Source organism: Zalophus californianus, chromosome 14 (genome assembly GCF_009762305.2).
Source record: "Zalophus californianus isolate mZalCal1 chromosome 14, mZalCal1.pri.v2, whole genome shotgun sequence".
Classification (NCBI taxonomy): domain Eukaryota; kingdom Metazoa; phylum Chordata; class Mammalia; order Carnivora; family Otariidae; genus Zalophus; species Zalophus californianus.
In genome coordinates, this window is record NC_045608.1 from 58,079,112 (window position 1) to 58,102,011 (window position 22,900).

The window sequence follows — 22,900 nt, forward strand, 5'->3', positions numbered from 1 at the left end:
TATTCCAGTCTCCCAAGACTACATCAGCATTTCCGTGGCATTTTAATTCAATAAAACAAAAGGTTAATGTTTTTCTACTTTTTAAGGAATGCAAATACAAGTGGTATTCAGTTGGTCCTGAGTGACATTTAATATTTGCCATTCAAGCTCAGACAGACTATCGCGATATGAGATTTGGGCAAAATAGCGAGAACAGTTCAGGGAGCTTTGGATTATTAGAATTTTATTGAACTTGAAGAACTGAAAATGTTTTGCATTTCCCCATCCTAAGTCAGGGCTACTCAGTTTCCCATTTACTATGTTATAATATTAAAATATGGATAAAATGTTAGTGACTTAAGAGTGACTCCGTGCAGCAGTCCTAAATGCCACAAGTAACCTCTTTTCTGTTACTGTCTTGAATTTGATAATTTTACCATCACTTTAACAGCTCCAATAGATGCTAAATAAGAACAGAAAACCATTCCTAATAATTTCATCACACCAGTGAATGATGTTGTCCTATATTAGTTATAGCCCCTCAATGAATTTTGTACACATTTCATCTGAACTGTATAAAGTGATAAGAAACACTGATCATCTGACAATTAGGTTTTGACTTTATGATGCCTCACACAGTTAATAAATGGTAAAAGATACATGGTCAGTGAATCTTTTTTCTTTTACTAGTCAGATCTCTGTTTTGGAAATAACATATAGTTATTGATTTTTATATATCGCAGTATATCTTAAAGTTTATTTGGTAAAATTTTCTCTGTTTCAACTTTATTTTTAATCAACTTTATTGACATATAATTTACACTTAGTAAAATGTACACATCAAGTTAGTGTGTTTTAACAAGTAGATATACTTTTGTATCTAACATCCCAATTAATATAGGAAGTATCCATCACCCAGAAAGTACTTTGTGCCACTTTGCAGTAAGTCCCCAGACAAACCCTCGGCCCAGGCAACCAGTGATCTGATTTCTGTCACTCAAGATACTTTTAAATGTTATAAATCTTCATCTAAATGAAATCATACTGTATGCATATATATGGCATCTTTTGCTCACCATATTTTTTAGATATGTTTATATGTTGCTGTATATTACATTAGTTCATTACTTTTTTATTCCTGAGTAGTAGTTCATTGTATAAATTATACCACAACTTGTTTATCAATTCATTTATTGATGGGCATTTAGATTGTTTCCAGATTTGACAGGGAGGGGGAAAAAACTGAGCTGCTATAAACATTTGCGTAGAAGTCTCTTAACAGGCATGTTTTCTTTCTCTTAAGTAAATACCTAGGAATTGAATTACTATATCATACTGAGTTACTATATCATTTTGCGTATACACAAGTGCGGAAGGGGCAGAGGGAGAGGGAGAGAGAGAGAATCTCAAGCAGTCTCCATGCCCAGCACGACAACATGGGGCTTGATCTCACGACCCTGAAATCTTGACCTGAGCCAAAATCAAGAGTCAGCTGCTTAACTGACTGAGCAATCCAAGCCCACTATTTTAACTATACGTGAAACTGCTAAATTATTTTCCAAAATGATAGAACTTTACCGTCCCGCCAGAAAAATACCGGAGTTCTATTTGCTCCTCATCACTACCAAAGCTTGGTATGGTCCACCTTTTTCATTTTAACCATTTTAGTGGATGTGAAATGGTATCTCATTGTGATTTTTGTATACTGATGACTAATGATAATGTGCATCTTTTAATGTTTATTGGCCATTCATTCAAAAGTATCTGTTCAAATATTTTGACCATTTTTAATTGGGTAAACAACCCAAGTATTGAACATACAATTATTTGTATATTTGTCTATATATCCTTTATCAATATATATTGTGATTATTTTCTCCCTGTGTATGACTTGCCTTTTTATTTCCTTAATGGTGTTTTTGAAGAACAGGACTTTTTATTGATGAAGGTTAAAAAGATATTCTCCTGTGTTTTCTTACGAGAGTTGTACAGTTTTCACTTTTACATTTAAGTGTGATTTATTTCATATACACCCTCATGTGTAGTGTGACATAGGGTTCAAATTTCATTTTTTTCTATACAGATACCCAGTTTTTCTAACACCATTTGTAAGAAACAAAAAACAAAACTATTTTTTCTTCACTGAATTGTCTGATGCCTTTACAAAAGTCAATTGCATATGTACACACACACACACTCACACACACATTCGTGGGTTTCTATTCCATTGATCTATCATCCCATTGATAAGAATGTCCATTCTTATGTCAGTGTGACACGGTCCCTACTACCTTAGCTTTATAGTAAATTAATGAATCTTTAAATCAGATAGTGTATGTCTTCAACTTTGTATTTCTTGTTAAAAATATTTTTTGGTTATTCCAGGTTCTTTTGTTTGCATTTTAGGTTAAGTTTACCAGTTTCTATTAAAGAAGTAGAAATATGATTAGATCAGTTTGGGGTAGAATTGGCATCCTAAAAACACTGAATTTTCTAATCCATGAACATAGTGTATCTCTTCATTTATTTAGGTCTTTTTAAATTTAACTCAGTAATACTATGTAGTTTTCAGTGTAACAGTCTTGCACACTTTTCATTGAACTTATTGGTGGTATGTAAAAAGAGTATCGATTTTTGAATATTTACCTTTATATAACAGTCTTGATAAATGCACATATTCTAGCAGGGTTTTTGTTTTGGTTTGGTTTCTTGGTTTTTTGTTTTGTTTGTTTTGGGGATTTTGGGTTTTTTTGGTAGACTTCTTAGGATTTTCAAGTTCACAGTCACATTGTCTGAATAGTAGCTTTATATATGCCTTTCCAAGCTTTATGCCATTTGTTTCTTATTCTTGCCTTATTGCATTGGCCAAAACTTCCAATAAAATATTGAATAGAAGTGGTTAAAGAAGACATCCTTGCTTTGTGCTCAAGGAAAAGACATTCAATAATTTGCCAATAAATATTATATTAAATATAGGTTTTTGGTAGATGCTCTTTATCAGATTGAAATAAATTCCCTTTTCTGCCTAGTTTGCTGAGAATTTTTACCAGGATTTTACCAAATGCTTTTTCTGCATTCATTGATAGAATCATATGGTTTTGCTGCTTTATTCTTTTAATGTGATGATTTACATGGATTTATTTTTGAATGTTAGGCCAACATTGCATTTTGGAAAAATACTCATTTGGTTATGATGTAGTACGTTTTTATATATTGCTGGATTTGATTTGCTAATATTTAGTTGAGGATACTTATGTCTATGTTCATGAGGGATACTAGTTTGTAATATTACTTTATTTTAACAACTTAATCAGCTTTTGGTATCACACAGTAACATAAAATGAGATGAGAAATGTTCCCTCCTATTTACTGAAATCTTGTGTAAGATTAGTAATATTTCTTCATTAAATATGATAAAATTTACAAGTGAAGCTATCTGGTCAGTTTTCTTTGTGGGAATGTTATGAATTCCATTTCTTTAATAAATATAGAGCTATTCATATTTTCTGTTTCTTCTTGAGTCAGTTTTTTTTAAAGATTTTATTTATTTATTTGAGAGAAAGAAAGAGAGAGCACATGAGAGGGGGGAGGGTCAGAGGGAGAAGCAGACTCCCCATCGAGCAGGGAGCCCGATGCGGGACTCGATCCCGGGACTCCAGGATCATAACCTGAGCCGAAGGCAGTCGCTTAACCAACTGAGCCACCCAGGCGCCGTCTTCTTGAGTCAGTTTTAACAAGTTATATTTTTCAAGAAATGTGTGCATTTTGGGCAGAAGACATGAATGGACATTTTTCCAAAAATATCCAGATGGCTAACAGACACATGAAAAGATGTTCAACATCACTCATCATCAGGGAAATACAAATCACACCTGTCAGAATGGCTAAAATTAACAGTATGGAGGTTCCTCAAAAAGTTAAAAATAGAACTACCTTGCGACCCAGAAATTGCACCACTAGGTATTTACCCAAAGGATACAAAGATTCAAAGGGGCACATGCATCCTGATGTTTATAGCAGCATTATCAACAATAGCCAAGCTATAGAAAGAGCCCAAGTATCCATTGACTGAAGAATGGATAAAGAAGATGTAGTGTATATGTGTATACACACACACACACACACACACACATATACACACACTGGAATATTACTCAGCCATCAAAAAGAATGAAATCTTGCCATTTGCAACAACATGGAGATAGAGTGTATTATGCTAAGCAAAATAAGTTGGTCAGAGAAAGACAAATACCATATGATTTCACTCATATGTGGACTTTAGGAAACAAAACAGATTAACATATGAGAAGGGGGAAAAAAGAGAGAGAGAGGGAAGCAAGCCATAAGAGATTCTTAATGATAGAGAACAGACTGAGGGTTGATGGAGGGAGGTGGGTGGTGATGGGCTTAATGGGTGATGGGCATTAAGGAGGGCACTTGTGATGAGCACTGGGTGTTATATGTAAATGATGAATCACTGAATTCTATTCCTGAAACCAATATTACACTGTATGTTAACTAACTAGAGTTTAAATAAGAATTTGGTGGGGGGGGAAGAAATGTGTGCATTTTATCCCATTTCAATTATTGAATATAATGGCATAGTTACTCATGAATATCCTTAATATTCTTTTACTATCTGTAGAATCTATAGTGATATCTTCTTTCTGATTCCTAAGATTCATAAATTGAGTTTTTTCTTTTTAATAGTTTGTCTTGGTAGAGATTTATCAATTTTATTAATATTTACAAAGGCTCCACCTTTGTGTTTCTTCTATTTGTCTATTTCATGAACTTCTATTCTATTGTTTCCTTTCTTCTACTTACTTTATATCTAGTTTGCTCTTCTTTTTCTAGCTTTATAAAAATGTCTTATTATATCAATGATTTTAAACTTTTCTTAACTAATATAAGCATTTAAGTTATTTTCCCTATAAGCACTGCTTCTGTATCCCTCAAATCTTGATAAGTTATATTTTCATTATCATTCATTTCAAAATATTTACTAATTTCACTTGGGATTTTCTTAACCTATGGATTATTTAGAAGCATGTTACATAACTTTCAAGTACTTGAGATTTTTCTAGATAACTCGGTTTTTATTTTTAATTTAACTCCATTGTGGTAAGATTACATACTCCGTAAGCTTTCATTGTTTTGAAATATACTGAAATTTATTTTATGGTTCAACATATCTATCTTGGTCATATTCCATGTGTACTTTTTAAAAATGTATATTCTGGGGGTGCCTGGGTGTTTCAGTTGGTTAAGCATCTGATTCTGGATATCAGCTCAGGTCTTGATCTCGGTCATGACTTCAAGCCCTGCATTGGGCATGGAGCCTACTTAAAAAAAATGTATATTCTGCTGTGGAGTATAATATTCTGTACATGTCAGTTAAGTCAATTTGGTTAATAATGTTCAATTCTTCTTTAGCCTACTGAATTTTTATCTTTTTTTCCTATCAGTTGATAATAAGAGGACATTAAAATCTCCAAATATGATTGTGATTTTCTCTACTTTTTCCTTTAGTCTTATCAAAGTTACTCCTTGTATTTTGAAACTCTATTTCAGATGCATATGTATTTAGGATTGTTATGTGTGTCTGATGATTTTCCACTTTAATCACAATGGCATATTTCTCTTTATCTCTGGTAGTACTTTTTTTCTTAACGACTGTTCTATTTAATATTACGTAACCACTCCAGTTTTCCATGTGCACTATTTACATGGCACATCTCCTTCCATCTATCCTTTTATGTCAATTTATTTATTCTTTCATATTTAAATTGTGACTCTTGTAAACTACATATGGTTTAGGTTCTGCATTTTCCTATCTCTAGTCTGATAATCTCTTCCATTTGACTTGAGTTTTTAATTCATTTAAATTTAATTTAATAATACCTTCAGACTTAGATCTAACATTTTGCTTTTAATTCTTCCTTTCTATTAATTCCATCTATTCTTTGTTACTCTGTTTCTTCTTTTCTATTTTTTGAGGGGATTGGGGGAAAAATAAATTTTTTCCATTTTCTTTTTTAATCCCTCTATTATTTCATTTGCTATCCCTTTTTTGCATTTTCTTTAGGGAATTCTGTAGGGACTTCAGTATGTTTCCTTAATTTATTAAAGTCTACGTGGTACTAATATTGTGCCATTTTATGTAGAATGTAAGAACTTTTCTATGGCATAGCTTATTTACTTTCTTGTTCTTTGCAATATTATTGTCATATACATTACAGCTTAGTACATTATAAATCCCATGATACAGTGTTATCTTTTTGCTGTAAACATTTATATATCTTTTAATGACATTGAGAGAAACATAAGAATATATAGACTTTTAGGGCCACCCAGTTAAGCATCTGACTCTTGGTTTCAGCTCAGGTCATGATCTTGCGGTTGTGACATGGAGCCCCACATTGGGCTCTGTGCTCTGTGAGGAGTCTCCTCCAGATTCTCTCTCCCTCCCCCTCCACACCTCCCCCCCATCATGCTCTCTGTCTCTCTAAAGTAAATAAAAATAAAATCTTTTAAAAAAAGAATACTTTTATATTTATTCATTTATGTACTATTTCTGATGCTTGTCATTTCTTTCTGTAGATCCAGGTTTCTATCTTGTGTCATTTTCCTCCAACTTGAAAAACACTTTAGTATTTCTTGTACTGCAAGTCTACTGACAACAGATTTTCTCTTTTTTATCTGAAAATGTTATTTCTCCTTCATTTTGTTTATTTTTTTTAATTTATTTATTTTTGAGAGAGAGTGTGTGAGAAGGGGGGAGGGGCAGAGAGAGAGGGAGAGAGAGAATCCCAAGCAGGCTCTATGCCCAGCTCAGGGTAGAGCCCAACGGGGGGTTCAATCTCATGACTGTGAATGACCTGAGCCAAAACAAAGAGTCAGAGACTCAACCAACTAAGCCACCCAGGCGCCCGATTTCTCCTTCATTTTTGAAGGATATGTTCATGAGATGCAGAATTATGGGATGACAGGTTTTTTTTCCTTTCAGTACTTTAAAGATACTGTTCTACTTCCTCTTGCCATCCTTGTTCTGATAAGAGGTTACTGTCACTACACTATTCTTCTTTATGTAATTGACATGTTTATCTAGTTGCTTTAAAGATTGTCTTTATCTTTGGTTTTCAACAGTTTGTCTATAATCTGTAGGTCAACATTTTTCATCAAATTTGAGAAATATTCTGTCATTATTTCTTTAAAATATATTTTTTCAAATATTTTTTCTATCTCATTCTCAGTCTTTTTTTCTGCAACTTCAGATATGTTTGTTACACAGCTTAATACTGTCTACAAGATCCCTGAGACTCTCATCTTCTTTCTTCAACCACTTTTTTACTCTGTGTTCTTCAAATTGGGTCATTTCTACTGATTCTTGGGTCTTTCATCTCCTTTTTTCCAGTTTTTGTTTTAATCACTGTAATTTTTAGCTCTAGATTTTTCATGTGGTTCTGTTCTAGAATCTCTGTCTCTCTCTGCTATGACTCTCTGTCTCTTCATTCATTAAGACCGTGTTTTCCTTTATATCCATCAACATATTTTTAATAGCTGATTTAAATGAAGTTTCTGTCTGCCCAAGTCCAACATCTGGGCCATTTTTGGTTAATTTTAATTGATTTTTTTTTCCTTAACTGTGGGTCAAACTTTGTCTTTTTTGTGTTTGGCTATTTGAATTATATCCTGTGTATTATGGATGATGCATTTAGAGATGTGGATTTTATTATCATTCTCTGAAGAGTGTTGATTTTTGTTCTTTCTCAGCAACTTAGTTACTTGCTAGTCACCTGGAACTTGGATAGGTTTGGTTATATGCTTTGTGAGGACAGATCTCTGGAAAGTCGGGTGTTTTCCAAGCCCCTCTAAATTGGTAAGACTCAATCTCCAAACTCTTTCCTCCCTATGTATTTTGTCATAGCTTGGTTTTAAGCTTTGTTAGAGGTTTATAATAAACATTTGTCTAGGATGTGAACCTTTTGTTGTCTCAGCTAAAGTCAAGGACATTAACAGTACCTCTTCATTCTCTGCCAGAACTCCTGAGTTCTCCCAGCATTGTCCAATTTTTAGTACTTCCATATTTCTATTCTGCTTTCAACTTTCTAGCATCCACTCTTTGGTAAGTCTTGCAGTGGAGAAGAAAACAAGCAGTAGAGAAAATCTACAAGCTAAAAGTTGATGTTTTAAAAATATAAGTAAAATCTGTAAGCCTTTTCAAGATGATGAACCTATTATAGAAAGAGAAAACAATTACAGTATCTGGAATGAAAAAGAAGATGTCACCATAGATTCTAACAATATTTTTAAAAGTAATTAAGGAATATTATGAACAATCTCTTGCAAGCACATTTGACAACCTAAATGATACAAATTCCTTGAAATTCACAATATACCAAAATTGTTACCAAAAAAAAAATTAGAAAATCTGAATAGCCTTATGCCTGTTGAAGGAATTTAATTTTTAATTAAGAAATTTCCTACAAATAAAACTAGACTTGTGAATTCTACCCAACATCTAAAGAAGAAATAACATCAATCTTACACAGATTCTTTCAGAGATGAGAGTAGGGTTTTTCAGCCTCAGCACTATTGACATTTCAGATCACACAATAAGATTTCATTGGGGCATTCTGTGCATTGCAGGTTGTTTAACAGCATCCCTGTCTTCTACCCATGAGATGCCAGAAGCATCCCACCCCGCCTTGGTGACTATCAAAAACCTCTGCAGACATTGCTAAATGTCCTCTATGTAACAAAATCCTCACCTCTGCCCCTCTTGAGAACTATTGGACTAGAAGAACTTTCCCAACTCCTTTTGTGAGACCTAAACCAGGTAAAAGCATTAGAAGAAAAGAAAATGACAAAGTGATCTTACTCATGAACATAAATGCAAAACAAAGAAGTTTCTTAACAAAATATTAGCAAATTAAGTCCAGGAATATATGAAAAGGATAATCCAGTTTAATCAAGTACAGTTTATCTCAGGAATGCAAAATTGGTTTAACATTTGAAAATCAATGTGATCTGCCATATTAACGTAATAAAAAAGAAATCCAGTGTCTCAAATAGATGTAGAAAAAGCATTTAATATAGCTCTCCCATTGCTCATACATTATAAGGAGAAAAAATGGCCTGTCATTAAACTAGAAAGCTGATAGAGGGGTAGGATAAAGATACATCTCTTTAGTGATGAACACTTTTAGGAATAAGGAAAGAATGTCCACACTTAGCACTTATATTTACATTATACTGGAGGTCCTAGCTAGTGTGATCAGGCATAAAAAATATTGGAAAGAAAAAGTAAAACAGTCTTTATTCTCAAATAGAATGGCTAGCCACATGGAAATATCCTAAAGAACCTACAGAAACAAGTACTAGAATTATTAAGTGGATTTAAAACATTCAGAGAATTCCAGTTCAAGTTCAACATACAAAAATCAATTTTACTTCTATATAATGCAATTAGCTGCCATATAGCAATACATATAGAACAACAGTTAGAATATAAAATAAAAGGAAGCATTTACAGCAACATAAAAAGCCATCAAATACCTGGGAATAACTTAACAAGAAATGTACAAAATCTCTACATTGATCACTATGAAATACTGCTGAGATAAATTCAAGAAAACTTAATAAATGGACAGAAAGATATACCATGTTCTTGAATTGGAACACTCAATATTGTGAAGATACAAATTTTTTCTGAAATGAAGATTAGATTCAATGCAATTTTAGTCAAAATACCAGCTACTATTATAGAAATTGGCAAACATTCTAAAATTTATATGGAAATATGAAGGGCCCAGAATAGCAAAAACAATCTTTGCTATTTTAGATGAATTGAAAGACTTGTGAACCTAATTTGTGGTGTTAATTAAAATTATATAATCAAGACAGGTTGGTATTCACATTAACATAGATAAATAGGTCAGTGGAACAGAATAGAGTCCAGAAATAGACCCAAACAGTCATATGTTCAATTGCTTTTTGACAAAGGTATCAAGCAAGTCTATGGAAAAAGGAGTCTTCGAAAAAAATAAGACTGGATATACTGGATATAGATATGGAAAAAAATGAACCTTGATTCCTACTTTACATCATACCCCAAAACAAATTTGATCATATGGTGTTAGAGCCTGATCCACAGAGGAGGGCAGCTTGGCACAGAATATCAGAGCTTGCGCAGGGTGGGACTTGAACCTTGACCAGTATGCTGCACCCTCCCAATAAAATCCTAACCCAGGATCAAGCTCTCAGGCTGCTTTCTCTGCTTTTACATCTGTGCACCTGAGCCTTGACACAAATTTATTATTTCTAACTGTTAGGCCTTCAACATTGCAGGACAGTTTCTCCCTTGTTCTTGGTCATTTCTATCTTGAATTCCCTCAATACTCCAAATCTTCACTTCTCTCCTCAATACCCATTTCTTTCACTCACAGGAATGAATTTACCTCCTCCTTCACCAAGAACATTGAAAATGAAGTATGTACTTCCTCAACTCTGTCTCCACCCCACCACCCTAAAGTCAGCCAGCCAAGTAGCAAAACACTATAGAGTTATGGATCCAAATGCTTTCTTGAAATATCTTCCCAAATGTTTCATAAGTACCTGAGGCTACATTTAATTTCTCCCACATTCCCAATCCTTCCTCTTTGTATTGTTTATGCCCCCATAATTCTGCCAGTCATTCCCACTACCTTTTCCCTTCACTTTTCACATTCAAACACTCTCCAGGTTCTACCAATTTTAAATCCTAAATATGGTTTTTAAACCATCTCTCTTCATTTCATATGACTGCTTCTCCATCCCAGACCTTTATCAGCTCTCCTCAGAGCTGTTTCCGCAGCCTTCAGACTCATCCAGCTTCTCATAGTCCCTTTTCTAAGTGGCACCGTTCCGGGAGAGTTTTTTATAAATTCAAGTTGAATTATGCCATTTCCCCCTTAGAACCTTCCAGTGACTCTGCCTTGCCTACAAAATAGAGCTCAAGCCCCTTTATAGGAGAAACCAAACCTTTCATGAAGTAACGTGTCCCTGTCTCTCCTGCCTCACCTTCACTTCTCAAAATATATGATATTTTTCTTGTTTGTATATTTGCTCATAGTGTTTTTTCTGCTTAGAACATCCTTCCATCCTTCCTTATCCCCTGCTTATCCTCCAAGATTTAGTTTGAATGCTTCCAGAATTTCCCCTCAGTAATACTGATAGGTGCCCTGCCTTTGTGTTCCCATTAACACCCTGTGTATCCTGAATCATAGCATGTATCATACAGTTTTAAAAATGATCTGTTTTTGGGTGTCTGGGTGGCTCAGATGGTTAAGCGTCTGCCTTCGGCTCAGGTCATGATCCCAGAGTCCTGGGATGGAGTCCCGCATCGGGCTCCCTACTCCTTGGGAGCCTGCTTTTCCCTCTGCCTCTCTCTCTCTCTCTCTCTCTCTCTCTCTCTCTGTCTCTGTCTCTCATGAATAAATAAATAAAAATCTTAAAATAAATAAATAAATAAAAATTAAAAAAATAAAAATAAAAATGATCTGTTTCAGGAGTACCTGGGTGGCTCAGTCGGTTAAGTGGCCAACTCTTTATTTTGGCTCAGGTCAGGATCTCAGGGTCATGAGATCGAGCCCTGCATCAGGCTCCGTACTCAGAGCAGAGTCTGCTTGAGGATTCTCTTTCCCTCACCCTCTGCCCCTCCCCCGCTAAAATAAAGAAATAAATCTTTTTTAAAAATTATCTGTTTCGGGGCGCCTGGGTGGCTCAGTCATTAAGCATCTGCCTTCGGCTCAGATCATGACTCTAGGGTCCTGGGATCGAGCCCTGCCTTGGGCTCCCTGCTCAGCGGGAAGCCTGCTTCTCCCTCTGCCACTCCTCCTGTTTGTGTTCCCTCTCTCGCTGTGTCTCTCTCTGTCAAATAAACAAATAAAATCTTAAAAAAAAAATAAAAAATTATCTGTTTCAGTGTCTCTTTCCACCACGAAAATCACTTGAGAACAGGAACCAGGTCTTGCTCATGTTTGTATGCTTAGCACCTAGCATATATAATGTACTCAATAAATATTTATTTTTTATGTTTGCCCACTCTGACCCCATAGCACGTTACCAGGCCTATAGAGTATGTCTTCAATAAATATCTGATGAATATACAAAGGAATTATTGACTTAGTAATTTATTGAACAGGTACAAGGAAACGAGAATTTGAGATAACTGATAGTTTTCATATAAGTGACTGAGAGAATGGCGATGTCATTAAATGAGAATGGAAGCCTGAAGAAACTAGTTTCAAGATAAATATAATGCAATTGCTTTCCCAGGAGTTACTTTGGGAGGTATGACAAGACATCCCTTCACAGCTTTCTGGCAGATACTGGATCAGGTCAGCAGTTTTAAAGAGCACTGGGGGCTAGATGAATCTATTTAGAAATCATAACTGAAAATACAATGATGTGGCAAGAATCACTAAGAAAGTGCTAAATGGGGGGGGAGAAGAAAGCAAAGGACAGAATCTTGAGGAATGTCTGCATTTAAGGGGAAGGAAGTAGAGGGGTTCCCAGTAAAAGAATCTGAGTAGAAGCCTCCTAAAACTAGAAAACCAATCCTGATGATATATTATGAAGTCCAAGATAAACAGTTGTAAAAAAAGGAGTCAACTGTTGTGAAGTGATCTAGTAAAAAGACTGTTGAAAGAGAAAAAGCCACCAGATTTGTTCTTTGAAAAACAGTTTTAATAGGCATGTCTTTTAAAATCGATTATTGTTTTCTAAAAGTTTGGCAGACAAGGGAAAGAGAGAGGAGATGGTAATGTAAAGGTGATGGTAAAAGGTTTGTTTTTTAATTTAAAAAGTACATGCCTATTAGAAGAAATGGAAACATTCAGAAGTATATAAATTAAATTATAAAAGCTATTCCCTCACTCACTCTATTTCTGCTTCTTCTCAGGTTTGGTATGTATTCATCCAGAACTTTAAAAATATTTGTTATGTATTTTTGTTTTTACAAAAATAAGGTCATGTTATACATTCTATTATTGCAAATTGCTTGCCTGCTTGCTTGCTTTCTTTCTCTCTCTTTTCCTTTCCTTCCTTCCTTCCTTATTAGTATGTCATGAAGTTTCTCCACAATAGTGTAGAGAACTACCTCATTCTTTTTAGTGACTGAATAGCGTTCCTTATAATGGCTGTGTCAGTTTCTTTTCTTTACTCATTCTTCTCTTGAATATTTGCCTTCAGTTTTCCCCTGTTACAAATAATTCTGCAATGACTGTCCTTGAACAAATCTTCTCATGCTGTTGTTAACGTAATTCCATTGGATAACTTCTTAAAAGCAGAATTGTTAGGAGGTAGGTGCATTTTTATTTTGTGTTGACAAATCACTCATCAGAAGGCTATACCAGTTTGCAGTTCCTCTAGTAATGTATTACAGTGCTCTTGTCCCTGCACCCTACCCTCACTGACGCAGAGTATTACACTTTCCCACTTAAGGGAAGAGTTCCTGGTTTTAGGCTTAGGTTTTGATTTTTAAAGAAAAGTCTGATCTTGTTCATAATCCTAGGAAAGAATCCAGTTGAGAGGAGGAGTTTGTAAATTATAAGAAAAGGAGATAATTGACAGACCATAATCACAGAGGGCATAGGTCAGTAATATCAAGAATATGAAAAAAGGTGTGATTTTCTTCTGAGACATTAACAGAGGAATAGTAGATAGTTAAAGATGGAAATAAGAAATTTTTTGTAGTCATCTTTATTTTAAAGAAATTAGAAGCCAAGTCCCTTGTTGAGATAGAGATTGGGTTTATTTGAGAGAGAGAGCAAGCACGGGAGCACAAGCACTCTCTCTCTCTCAAATAAATAAAATCTTTAAAATAAGAAAAAGAACAAGCAGAGATGGGGGCACCTGGGTGGCTCAGTCGGTTAAGTGTCTGACTCTTGATTTGCACTCAGGTTGTGATCTCAGGGTCATGGGATCAATCAAGCCCCACTGTGGGCTCCATGCTCTGTGGGGAGTCTGCTTGGGATTCTTTCTTTCCCTCTCCCTCTGCCCCTCCCCAGCCCCCAACTCACACATGCTCTCTCTCTCTCTCTAAAAAGAAAGAAAGAAAGAACAAGCAGAGATGTAGTCCTTGGATTTGCCTGCATCTGGAGCTTCTGGGTTAAAGTAAATTTATCTTACATTCAAAGTAAGGTAGTTTTATTCTCTTACTTTTCCTGTCCCATGAATAGAAGTTATATGAGCTAAGATATACATCCACTGGTGAGACTACATGGGTAAGTGATCCCTGAGTTCTGGTAAAAAAAATTTTAAGAGTATAAATTTAATACACTGCATTATGCCCATATAAAGCCATACTGTTAATAGTTTTGTTTCTCTACATCATTCCTAACATAAAGCCATTTAATTTCTTGGTTTTTATTAGTAAATTATTACATGAGCAAACATTATTAAAAATTCTGATCAACATAAACCAGAAGCCCAATGACTTGGATGGGTTTACATGATTTGAATCCTGGTCAAGAGTCCACTGAGATTAATAATACTCAGAGTATTATTCTTATCCAGAGATTACCTCTGCTTCTGGGGGGTTTAAACATCTTAATATTTAGACTCCACTTTTTGGGTAAATGTTTTCTCTCTCTCTCTCTTTTTTTTTTTTTTTCACTTTAACTCTCACATTGTTTTGGGGCATGGTGAAGACAAAACCAAAGTGTCATGAGTTTGTAGTGAATTTAAATTTAAAGGAAGAGGCTGGTAGAATAGTAAGGAACATACATCATTGGGACGCTTCTCCCTAAAAAATAAAATGTTATAAGAGGAAATGTGTTAATGGTGGGAACACAGTTTATTAGAAAGAAAAACATATGTACATGTGTTTATTTTCATTAAAATGCCTTTTACTCCATACTTGCTTTGTTGACTTTATAATGAAATTATGTGAGGACAGAGACCGGTTATTCCAGGTGCACCATTGTACTGCTCCGTACATACTCTGGGAACATAATAAATACTGTAACAATTGAAAATGAGAAACACAAATGCATTTTGAAGCAAATTGGTGATATTTTAATCCCTAATGTTCAATTTTAGTACTTGGAAACATTTTAGTTATGCAAGTCTTGTTTTAGCATACTTTTTATTTCTATAGATATTCTGGTTCTTAGTCATACTCTGTGGCTTTATTAGCAGCTTCATGGGTCTGAGTCTCATTTCCCCAACTCCAAGTATTGGAGGATAAAGACCATTTCTTCTCTAAAATTATTGTGGCAAGATACAAAATAGACCTTCGGTAAATTATTCAAATTATACTTCAATAAAACAATAAGAAAAAGAAAGTTATTACTGCCAATGAATTGCATTTCAACCATGCTGAATTTATATGCCTTTATGTGATCATGCACCCCCCCATCTATGCTCTCTACAGCTAATTCATGTTTATTCTTTTCAGTTTATTGAAGTCAAAATGTGATGGCTGGCTGCTGGGAGGATCATCATCCATCAAAAAGTACCAAGAGTCCACGAACAGCAATGAGACTAGAAGGGAGAAGACAGTTGGGTTTCCATCACATACAGAAGATGATACCCTATGGACATGTCAAAAGAAAGATACATATCGACCCCAAAGAGGTAAGCTTAGTATCTATAAGTAGCAAAAGGAGAAGCTGTTCCAGGGCCAGTGGGTGCTGGTGGGTGCCAGCCATGAACTCCAGATGATTTCTACAACCCTGAACAAGAGTTAAGTATATTACCAACTGACATGTGTCTGCAAGGCCACAGGTGGCACATCTGCTAGATCACTGAATTGCATCAGCATTTCTCTTAGAATACTCTTAGAAAAAACTGTCCGATTTGTCCCTCTTTGCAAGCAGCAAACCGTAAGCCTGATTTAACAGTAAGTATGGTTATAGGCATAGAATAATGTTCAAAGTGAGTAAAGAGGACAGGAAATTGAATGTAAATTTCTGCTGGGAGAGTAAACTCTAACAACTACAGTTAATTCTCAATTAACTAGAAATATGGGAAGGGTAAAGGAGAGGTCATAGACAATTCTACATTGTAGCTAAAACAAAATTTCATAAGCCTGAAACATACATTGCCCAGCAGCCTTTTAAGTGCCAGTAATTCTTCCTACTTTAGATGTCTCAGATTTTTTTTTAAAAGATTGTATTTTTAAGTAAACTCTACACCCACCGTGGGGGCTGAACTCACAACCTTGAGATCAAGTCGCATGCTCCACCAACTGAGCCAGCCAGGCACCCAGATGTCACAGATATTTTAGAAGAAAATCAATTATAAAATAACCGTGTGAAATGTTGAGCGAAGTGGTCAAAATTTAATTGTGTTTCCTGATTTTTTCTGGAGTGGCTTATGGCTTCACCTCTCCTAAAAATTACCAAGGGAACGATTTCACAGCAGAATGCAGCAGGTCTGAGCTTCCTGGTACAGAGAGAGGTACAGGCAAGAAAGGGCCACAAAAAGTCCTGGAGCCCCCTCTGCACACACCTCTTCCCCAGATACCTCTTACCTGCTTACAACCATTAACTCTGACTTCCTTCTTTTTTTTTTTTTTTAATTTAAATTTTAGGTAGTTAAATATAGTGCAGTGTGGCTGGTTTCTGGAGTAGAATTCAGTGCTTCATCACTTCCATGCAAGCCCCAGGGCTCCTCACAACAAGTGCCCTCCTTAATGCCCATCACGGAGCTAGTCCGTCCCCCACCCCTTCCCTCCATCAATCCCATTTGTTCTCTCTCCTTTCTTTTTTTTTAAGGTTTTATTTATTTATTTGACAGAGAGAGACACAGCGAGGGAGGGAACACAAGCAGGGGGAGTGGGAGAGGGAGAAGCAGGCCTCCCGCGGAGCAGGGAGCCCCGACCCTGGGATCATGACCTGAGCCGAAGGCAGACGCTTAACGACTGAGCCACCCAGGCGCCCCTGTTCTCTCTCCTTAAGAGTCACTTACAGCTTGTTCACCTCTCTCCTTCCTCCCCCTCTCATATGTTCGTCTGTTTTCTTTCTTAAATTCCACACGAGTGAGATCATATGGTATTTGTTTTTCTCTGACTGACTTATTTCACTTCACATAATACACTCTAGTTCCATCCACATATTTACCTCCTTTTTTATTGGGCTGGCACCTGCCCACCTCTGGTATTAAGCAACCAACTTTTCCTAATCTCTCTAGCCACTCTTACGTTTATTTGTTTGAAAAATGGGCAGATCTTGTATACCACACTCTCATCACCTGCCACCTTTGACTTGATTTTTGGTTTTAACTATGATTAATCTAGAAATTGTTTAATCTTCTTCCAAATAATTAAGAGATGATAATTAGTCCAAGATTCAGAAGAGAAACTATCCACATCTTGAAAAGCAAGTATATTTTATTTGACATAAGGCAGAAGTTCTGCAGATCTCCATTGCATCAGGACAACTTAGAACAACTTTTGTCTTTGTAGACTTTGCTACCAGATACAAAAATGAGATTGAAGAGACTTCATCGCTGAGATAGAATCTTATTTATTTTCTCTGTTAGTCCTTCAGAGATGGGAAACTCGTATTCTCGTCTTAGTCATTGCACTTTGGAGAACAGAGAACCAACCAAAACTGGTGTGTGTGTGTGGTGGTTACACTGCAAGTCTTAACATAGTTTTCTGTTAACTTGTCAACAAATTTGTGTTGTGTGCCAGCACTAAAGTAAAATGGCAAAATGAGAAAAATAGAGTGTAACAGCAAAGGGACAAATAACTTGTGTTATTGGTTAAGACCACCGCCACATTAGAAGGCTGCAGTTGAAAAGGCACTTTGAGAAAGGTACCATCAGGCCAGCCCTTACAGTGGTGGAGGTTAATCTCTCCCAGGCCCAGCTACGGAAGCTATAAGCCTGGAAAGGGCTTGTGTCCAAAAAAAATCAATTTCTAATTTGAAACAAAATCATTTTTGACTAACAGGGGTTCAGAATCCATTACTTTTTGCTGTATAGTCTGCTGACATTTCAGCACTTTCTGTTGTACACAATGAATCCTACTAGTCATTTTATAATGTTGCTATACCAATCAATTTAACCAAGACAAAGCTGTTACAATTCTGCAAAGTTTTCAGGAACAGTTTTCACTCACAGTTTTATTTTTTTCATTAGCTTTTTCCCTTTTTTTTGTTGGTTTTTTTTGTTTTTTGTTTTTTGGTGGGGAAAGGTTGTAGTGTTGCAGTGGAAAAAAAATAGAAACTTTTTCATTTTTTTAAGAGAGTTTTGTTTTAAGGTGTCACAGGAATTAACTTTTCTTTTTCTACTTATAAGAAAGATTGTCATGTAAGGGGTGCCTGGGTGGCTCAGTTGGTTAAGTGTCCAACTCTTGATGTCAGCTCAGGTCATGATCCTCAGGATCATGAGATCGAGCCCTACGTCAAGCTCTGTGCTGAGCATGGAGCCTGCTTAAGATTCTTTCTCTGTCTGTCCTAACTCTGCCCCTCCCAGCCCCATTCACGCACTTGCACTCCCTCTGTCCCTCTCTAAAAAAAAAAAAAAAAAAAAAAAAGACTGTCATATATTTTTCTCTTCTTTTATTCTGATATGGAGCCATGGCCAAATTACAGTCTAACTGATCATTGAGGAGCTGAAGTTGCCCCTCTGAGTCATTCTACTCATTGCAGAGCTGCTATGCACGGATTACAGAACAGAGCAGTTGCTGCATGGGCATTTATGGTGATGCCCAGACAGATGGGACATGGGCTTTACAAGTGGCTGCGAGGGGTTTGGACACTCTGTTTATCATAAGGCCAGTGGCCTAGCACTAATTGCCTCAGTCACACTGCTTGGTTTAGTGTCTCCTTAATTGCGTTCCCTTCTTTAGTGTGTCTAAATTTTTTAACATACTTTTCTTCTTTGTTTCTTTTGTTGTCTTTAATCATTAAGTACCACATAGGATGTTTACTGCAGGACCATTAATCTTTATTATCAGTCTCTTATTCCTCTACCTTTTCTGTCCTCCTCACCATTCTATCAACTTTATTAATACTAATTATATAAAGAAAGACCTGATTCTTGTCTCAAGAAACAACCTTGGGATCACAACCACATGTACAGTATTGTCAGAATTATACTTAAAATATAAATTGTTTTTCAGTCATCAGTGCTTGGAATATTCTATTTTAGTTGCCTTTATTGAGCTATGTGGAACAAGGAGACATTACTTAGGAAAATCTAAACTTGAGTCAAGAACTTTTAAGCCAAAGGCACAAATCTGGAAACACACGCTGTTCGTTCCTCTTTTTTCCTCCCTACTCAGCAGCGTTTTTTGTTTGTTTGTTTTTCTCTTCCAGCTTGCCTCGAACCACCCTTTTCTTATCAATCACTGATTCCCTTTCATAAGAGCCCTGGAAGCTGAGGGCGTTTTTCTTCTGTGATGCTGACAGGCTAGCAGAGGCCATGAGGCCACTGAACAGACATGTTCCAGAATCGAAATGTTAGACCTCAGGGCTTGGTATTGCCCATTTCTAAGTGAGGCTTGAAAGCCATCCCAAAGCCCCCTGCTACATTTAGAGCTATGCCTGTTTGTTCCTTCTCCATGGATCTCTGAGTCTTCTTAAAACTTCAAGAGAGGCTGAACCTAAAGTAATTTGTATTTAACTGGTGGTATTGACCATGCCCTCCATTTTGTCTTTGGGCTTTTTTAGGCTATATAATATACAGCAGCTATCACTGGTTGATGGCCTCTGAGGCGCTCCCAAACTCATTTTTCTTTTACTGGAAGAGGATTATTATAGACTCATCTGAAAAGAGAAATAATCCTTGAAGCTCCTAGTTGTTCCTCTAAATAAGCCTGTACTTGCAATGATGTGAATGTTCTTTGTAGTCCATGATGGATTAATATAGGTGGCACGATTAAAGAAATAAACAAGTTGGAGTATCCAAAGTTCAGAAGCCATTTCTGCTTTGCCTCTAAAGAACACTTTCTTATGTTTCTTTTATTATTAACATCATCATCATTATTGTAGGTTTAATCATTAGAAAAGGTATCACAAGATATTACTTCTGATTCCCAGAAGTCTGAGCTAAAAGATTTATTAAAAATTGATGCCTTTATCAACAGAACACAGAAGACAAGCAGGGTATAGGGCTATGAATAAACCCAGACACGTAGATTAAATTGTCCTACTCAGTCCCTTTTAAAAAGGAATTCAAATGCGAGAGACCAGCATTAAGAGTTGAGGTTGCTGTTTATGAAATATTGTCACTTAAACCAGAAGCTCTACATTTCCTATTCTCTATGATAGAAGTATCTCAAAATACTATATAATTTACTTATTTTTTATATTTTATATATTCTCCCACTATAATATGAATACTCTGTATTTTACTGTTGCATCCCCATAAGAACATTGCTTAACATGTAGTAGGTACTCATCATATATTTGTTGAATGAATTAGTTTAACACAATAGATAGACAGATATCTTTGCCCCATTTCCAAGCCTTAAAGATCTAATCAGACCTTTTGACCTCAGTACCTACAGTGATTAAGAAGTATATATGCTTGAAATAACCGTTAAAACTCAAAAAAAAAAAAAGAAGTATATATGCTTGTCCCTTCAAAGTCCTTATGGTGACTGATTGGCAGAGTCAAAGAGATATCAGTAGAGTGCGGTCTTAAAAACAGCACTGCCATGGGACGCCTGGGTGGCTCAGTCAGTTAAGTGGCTGCCTTCAGCCTGGGTCATGATCCCAGAGTCCTGGGATCGAGTCCCACGTCAGGCTCCTTGCTCAGCGGGGAGCCTGCTTCTCCCTTTCTCTCCCTCTGCTTGTGCTCTCTCTGTCAAATAAATAAAAATCTTTAAAAAAAAAAAAAAAAAGCACTGCCTTGAGAATCAAGAAAACTGTAGGGTTTTTAAATTTTTCTTTTATTCTGATTCAGATTTAATTTACATACAGTAAAACTGCATAGGTCTCAAATGTACATTTTGATAAACTTTGACAATTATATATACTCATACAATTAAGATATAGTACATTTCCATTCTTCATGAAAGCTCACTCATCTTCCTTTCTAGTCATTCCCTCCCGAGGCCTCTCTCCTGTGTTTGCACATGGCTGCCTTCTGTAGCCTTACGTGGCCTTTTTGCTATGAGCATACATTCCTGGTGTGTCTCTCTCCCCCCACCCTTTTTTTTTTTAAGATTTTATTTATTTATTTGAGAGAGAGAGCATGAGCTGGAGGGAAGAAGGAGAGAGAATCTGAAGCAGACTCTGCACTGAGCTCAGAGTCCGATGCGGGGCTCGATCTCATGACCAAGAGATCCTGACCCAAACCAAAAGTCCACTGCTGAACCCATGGAGCCACCCAGGCACCCCCTGTCTCTCTCTTCTTTTAAGGACAGAGGATCATATTGGATTAAAGGCCACCTGTATGACCTCATTTAGCCTTAATTACCTCTTTAAATGTCCTATCTCCAAATACAGGCACATTCTGAGGTGTACTGAAGGTTAGGATTTTAACACATGAATTTGGGCGGGTGGGGGAGCACAATTCAGTCCATAACAACTACTTTTTTCCCAAGTCTTTATGCTTTTTATTTCTTTTATTATCTCATTATACTGCCTAGGACTTCTATTACAATGTAGAATAAAATGGTAAAAGTGAACTTCCATAAGGAAGTCCTGATCTCATAGGGAAAGCTGTCTTCCACCATTTAGTATGATTTTAGCTGTAGGTTTTTTGTAAATGCTCTTTATCAGGTTAAGAAAGTTCCCTCATTTGCTGAGAATCTTTATCATAATGAGTGTTGAATTTCATCAAGTCTTTTTTGTGTACCTATTGAGATGACCATGCATTTTCTTTTTTATTCTGTTAATTTGATAAAATTACACTGATTGGGAGATATTGGTGTATAATACCTTTCTTTGGTAATGACCTTGTCAGGGTTTGGCAACAGAGTTATGCTGTGTCATAAATAAGTCAGGAGGATGTCAGCAGATAGGGACTTCCAGAGCCCCCCCGCCCCAACCCCAGAAATACTGAAAGTACTGGCAAAACTGCCAGAATCAGCCTTATCAGAACTCTGAAAAATAGTGAAAGATTGATAAGAATCAAGCAAATGCTTAGCCAATATAAAGTCCATTGAAACATGGTAGGAGAACTTTGTGAAATTTTAAGTTAGCCTTGTCCCATCCCCATCCCCAGCATGGCAGCATTCTTGAAGATGGCATTCTGAGTTCCACATATGAGCACCTGGTCCCAGAGGAGGCAGAACAGATCTTGTTCTCAAGGAATTGTGTTTGTCTCTTTTTACCTGTCTATTTCCTAAAGGATTGACACAGGGTTTTTCCTAAGCCTGACCTTTCTCAGGACAGAGAAGCAACTACATGTAGAACATTGTTTGCAAACATTAAAAACCAAATGAATACACCACTGCTGCCTGAAGTAAAAAGGTAATAGTTGAGCCAAACAATAGACACTCAAAAGCCAACAAATTAGGCAACCATAGATGAAATGGACAAATTCCTAAAAAATACACAAACTACCAAAACTGACTCAAGAAAGATAAGAAATCTGAATAGACCCAAACAAGTAAAGTGATTAAGTCAGCAATCAAAAACCTCCCAAAAAAGACAAGCCCAGGACTTGAAGGAGATGGCTTCACTGGTGAATTCTACCAAACATTTAAAGAATTAACATGAATCCTTCGGGAACACTTACAAAAAAAATAGAAGAAGGAACACTTCTTCACTCATTTCAGGCATTACTCTGATGCCAAAGCCAGACAAAGACATCACAAGAAAACTACACACCAAAATCACTTGTGAATATAGATGAAAATCTCCTCAATAAAATACTAACAAAACTGAATGCAGCAACATATTAAAAGAATTACATACCAAGTAGGATTTAGCCCAGGAATGCAAAGGTAGTTTAATATACAAAAACCAAT

General features: G+C 36.1%; 1 protein-coding gene across 6 annotated transcripts in view; it reads left to right on the forward strand.

Moving 5' to 3' along the window:
* KIAA1328 (KIAA1328 ortholog) overlaps positions 1-22,900 on the forward strand; it is a 372,399-nt gene that overhangs the window by 295,234 nt on the left and 54,265 nt on the right. For all 6 annotated transcript variants that reach the window (XR_003516907.2, XM_027576100.2, XM_027576101.2 and 3 more), the window contains one exon: positions 15,425-15,603. Coding sequence is in view for 5 of the 6 variants with exons in the window: in XM_027576100.2 (XP_027431901.2) it covers positions 15,425-15,603 (179 nt within the window). In the remaining variant the exon portion in view is untranslated. The remainder of the gene's footprint in view (positions 1-15,424; positions 15,604-22,900) is intronic.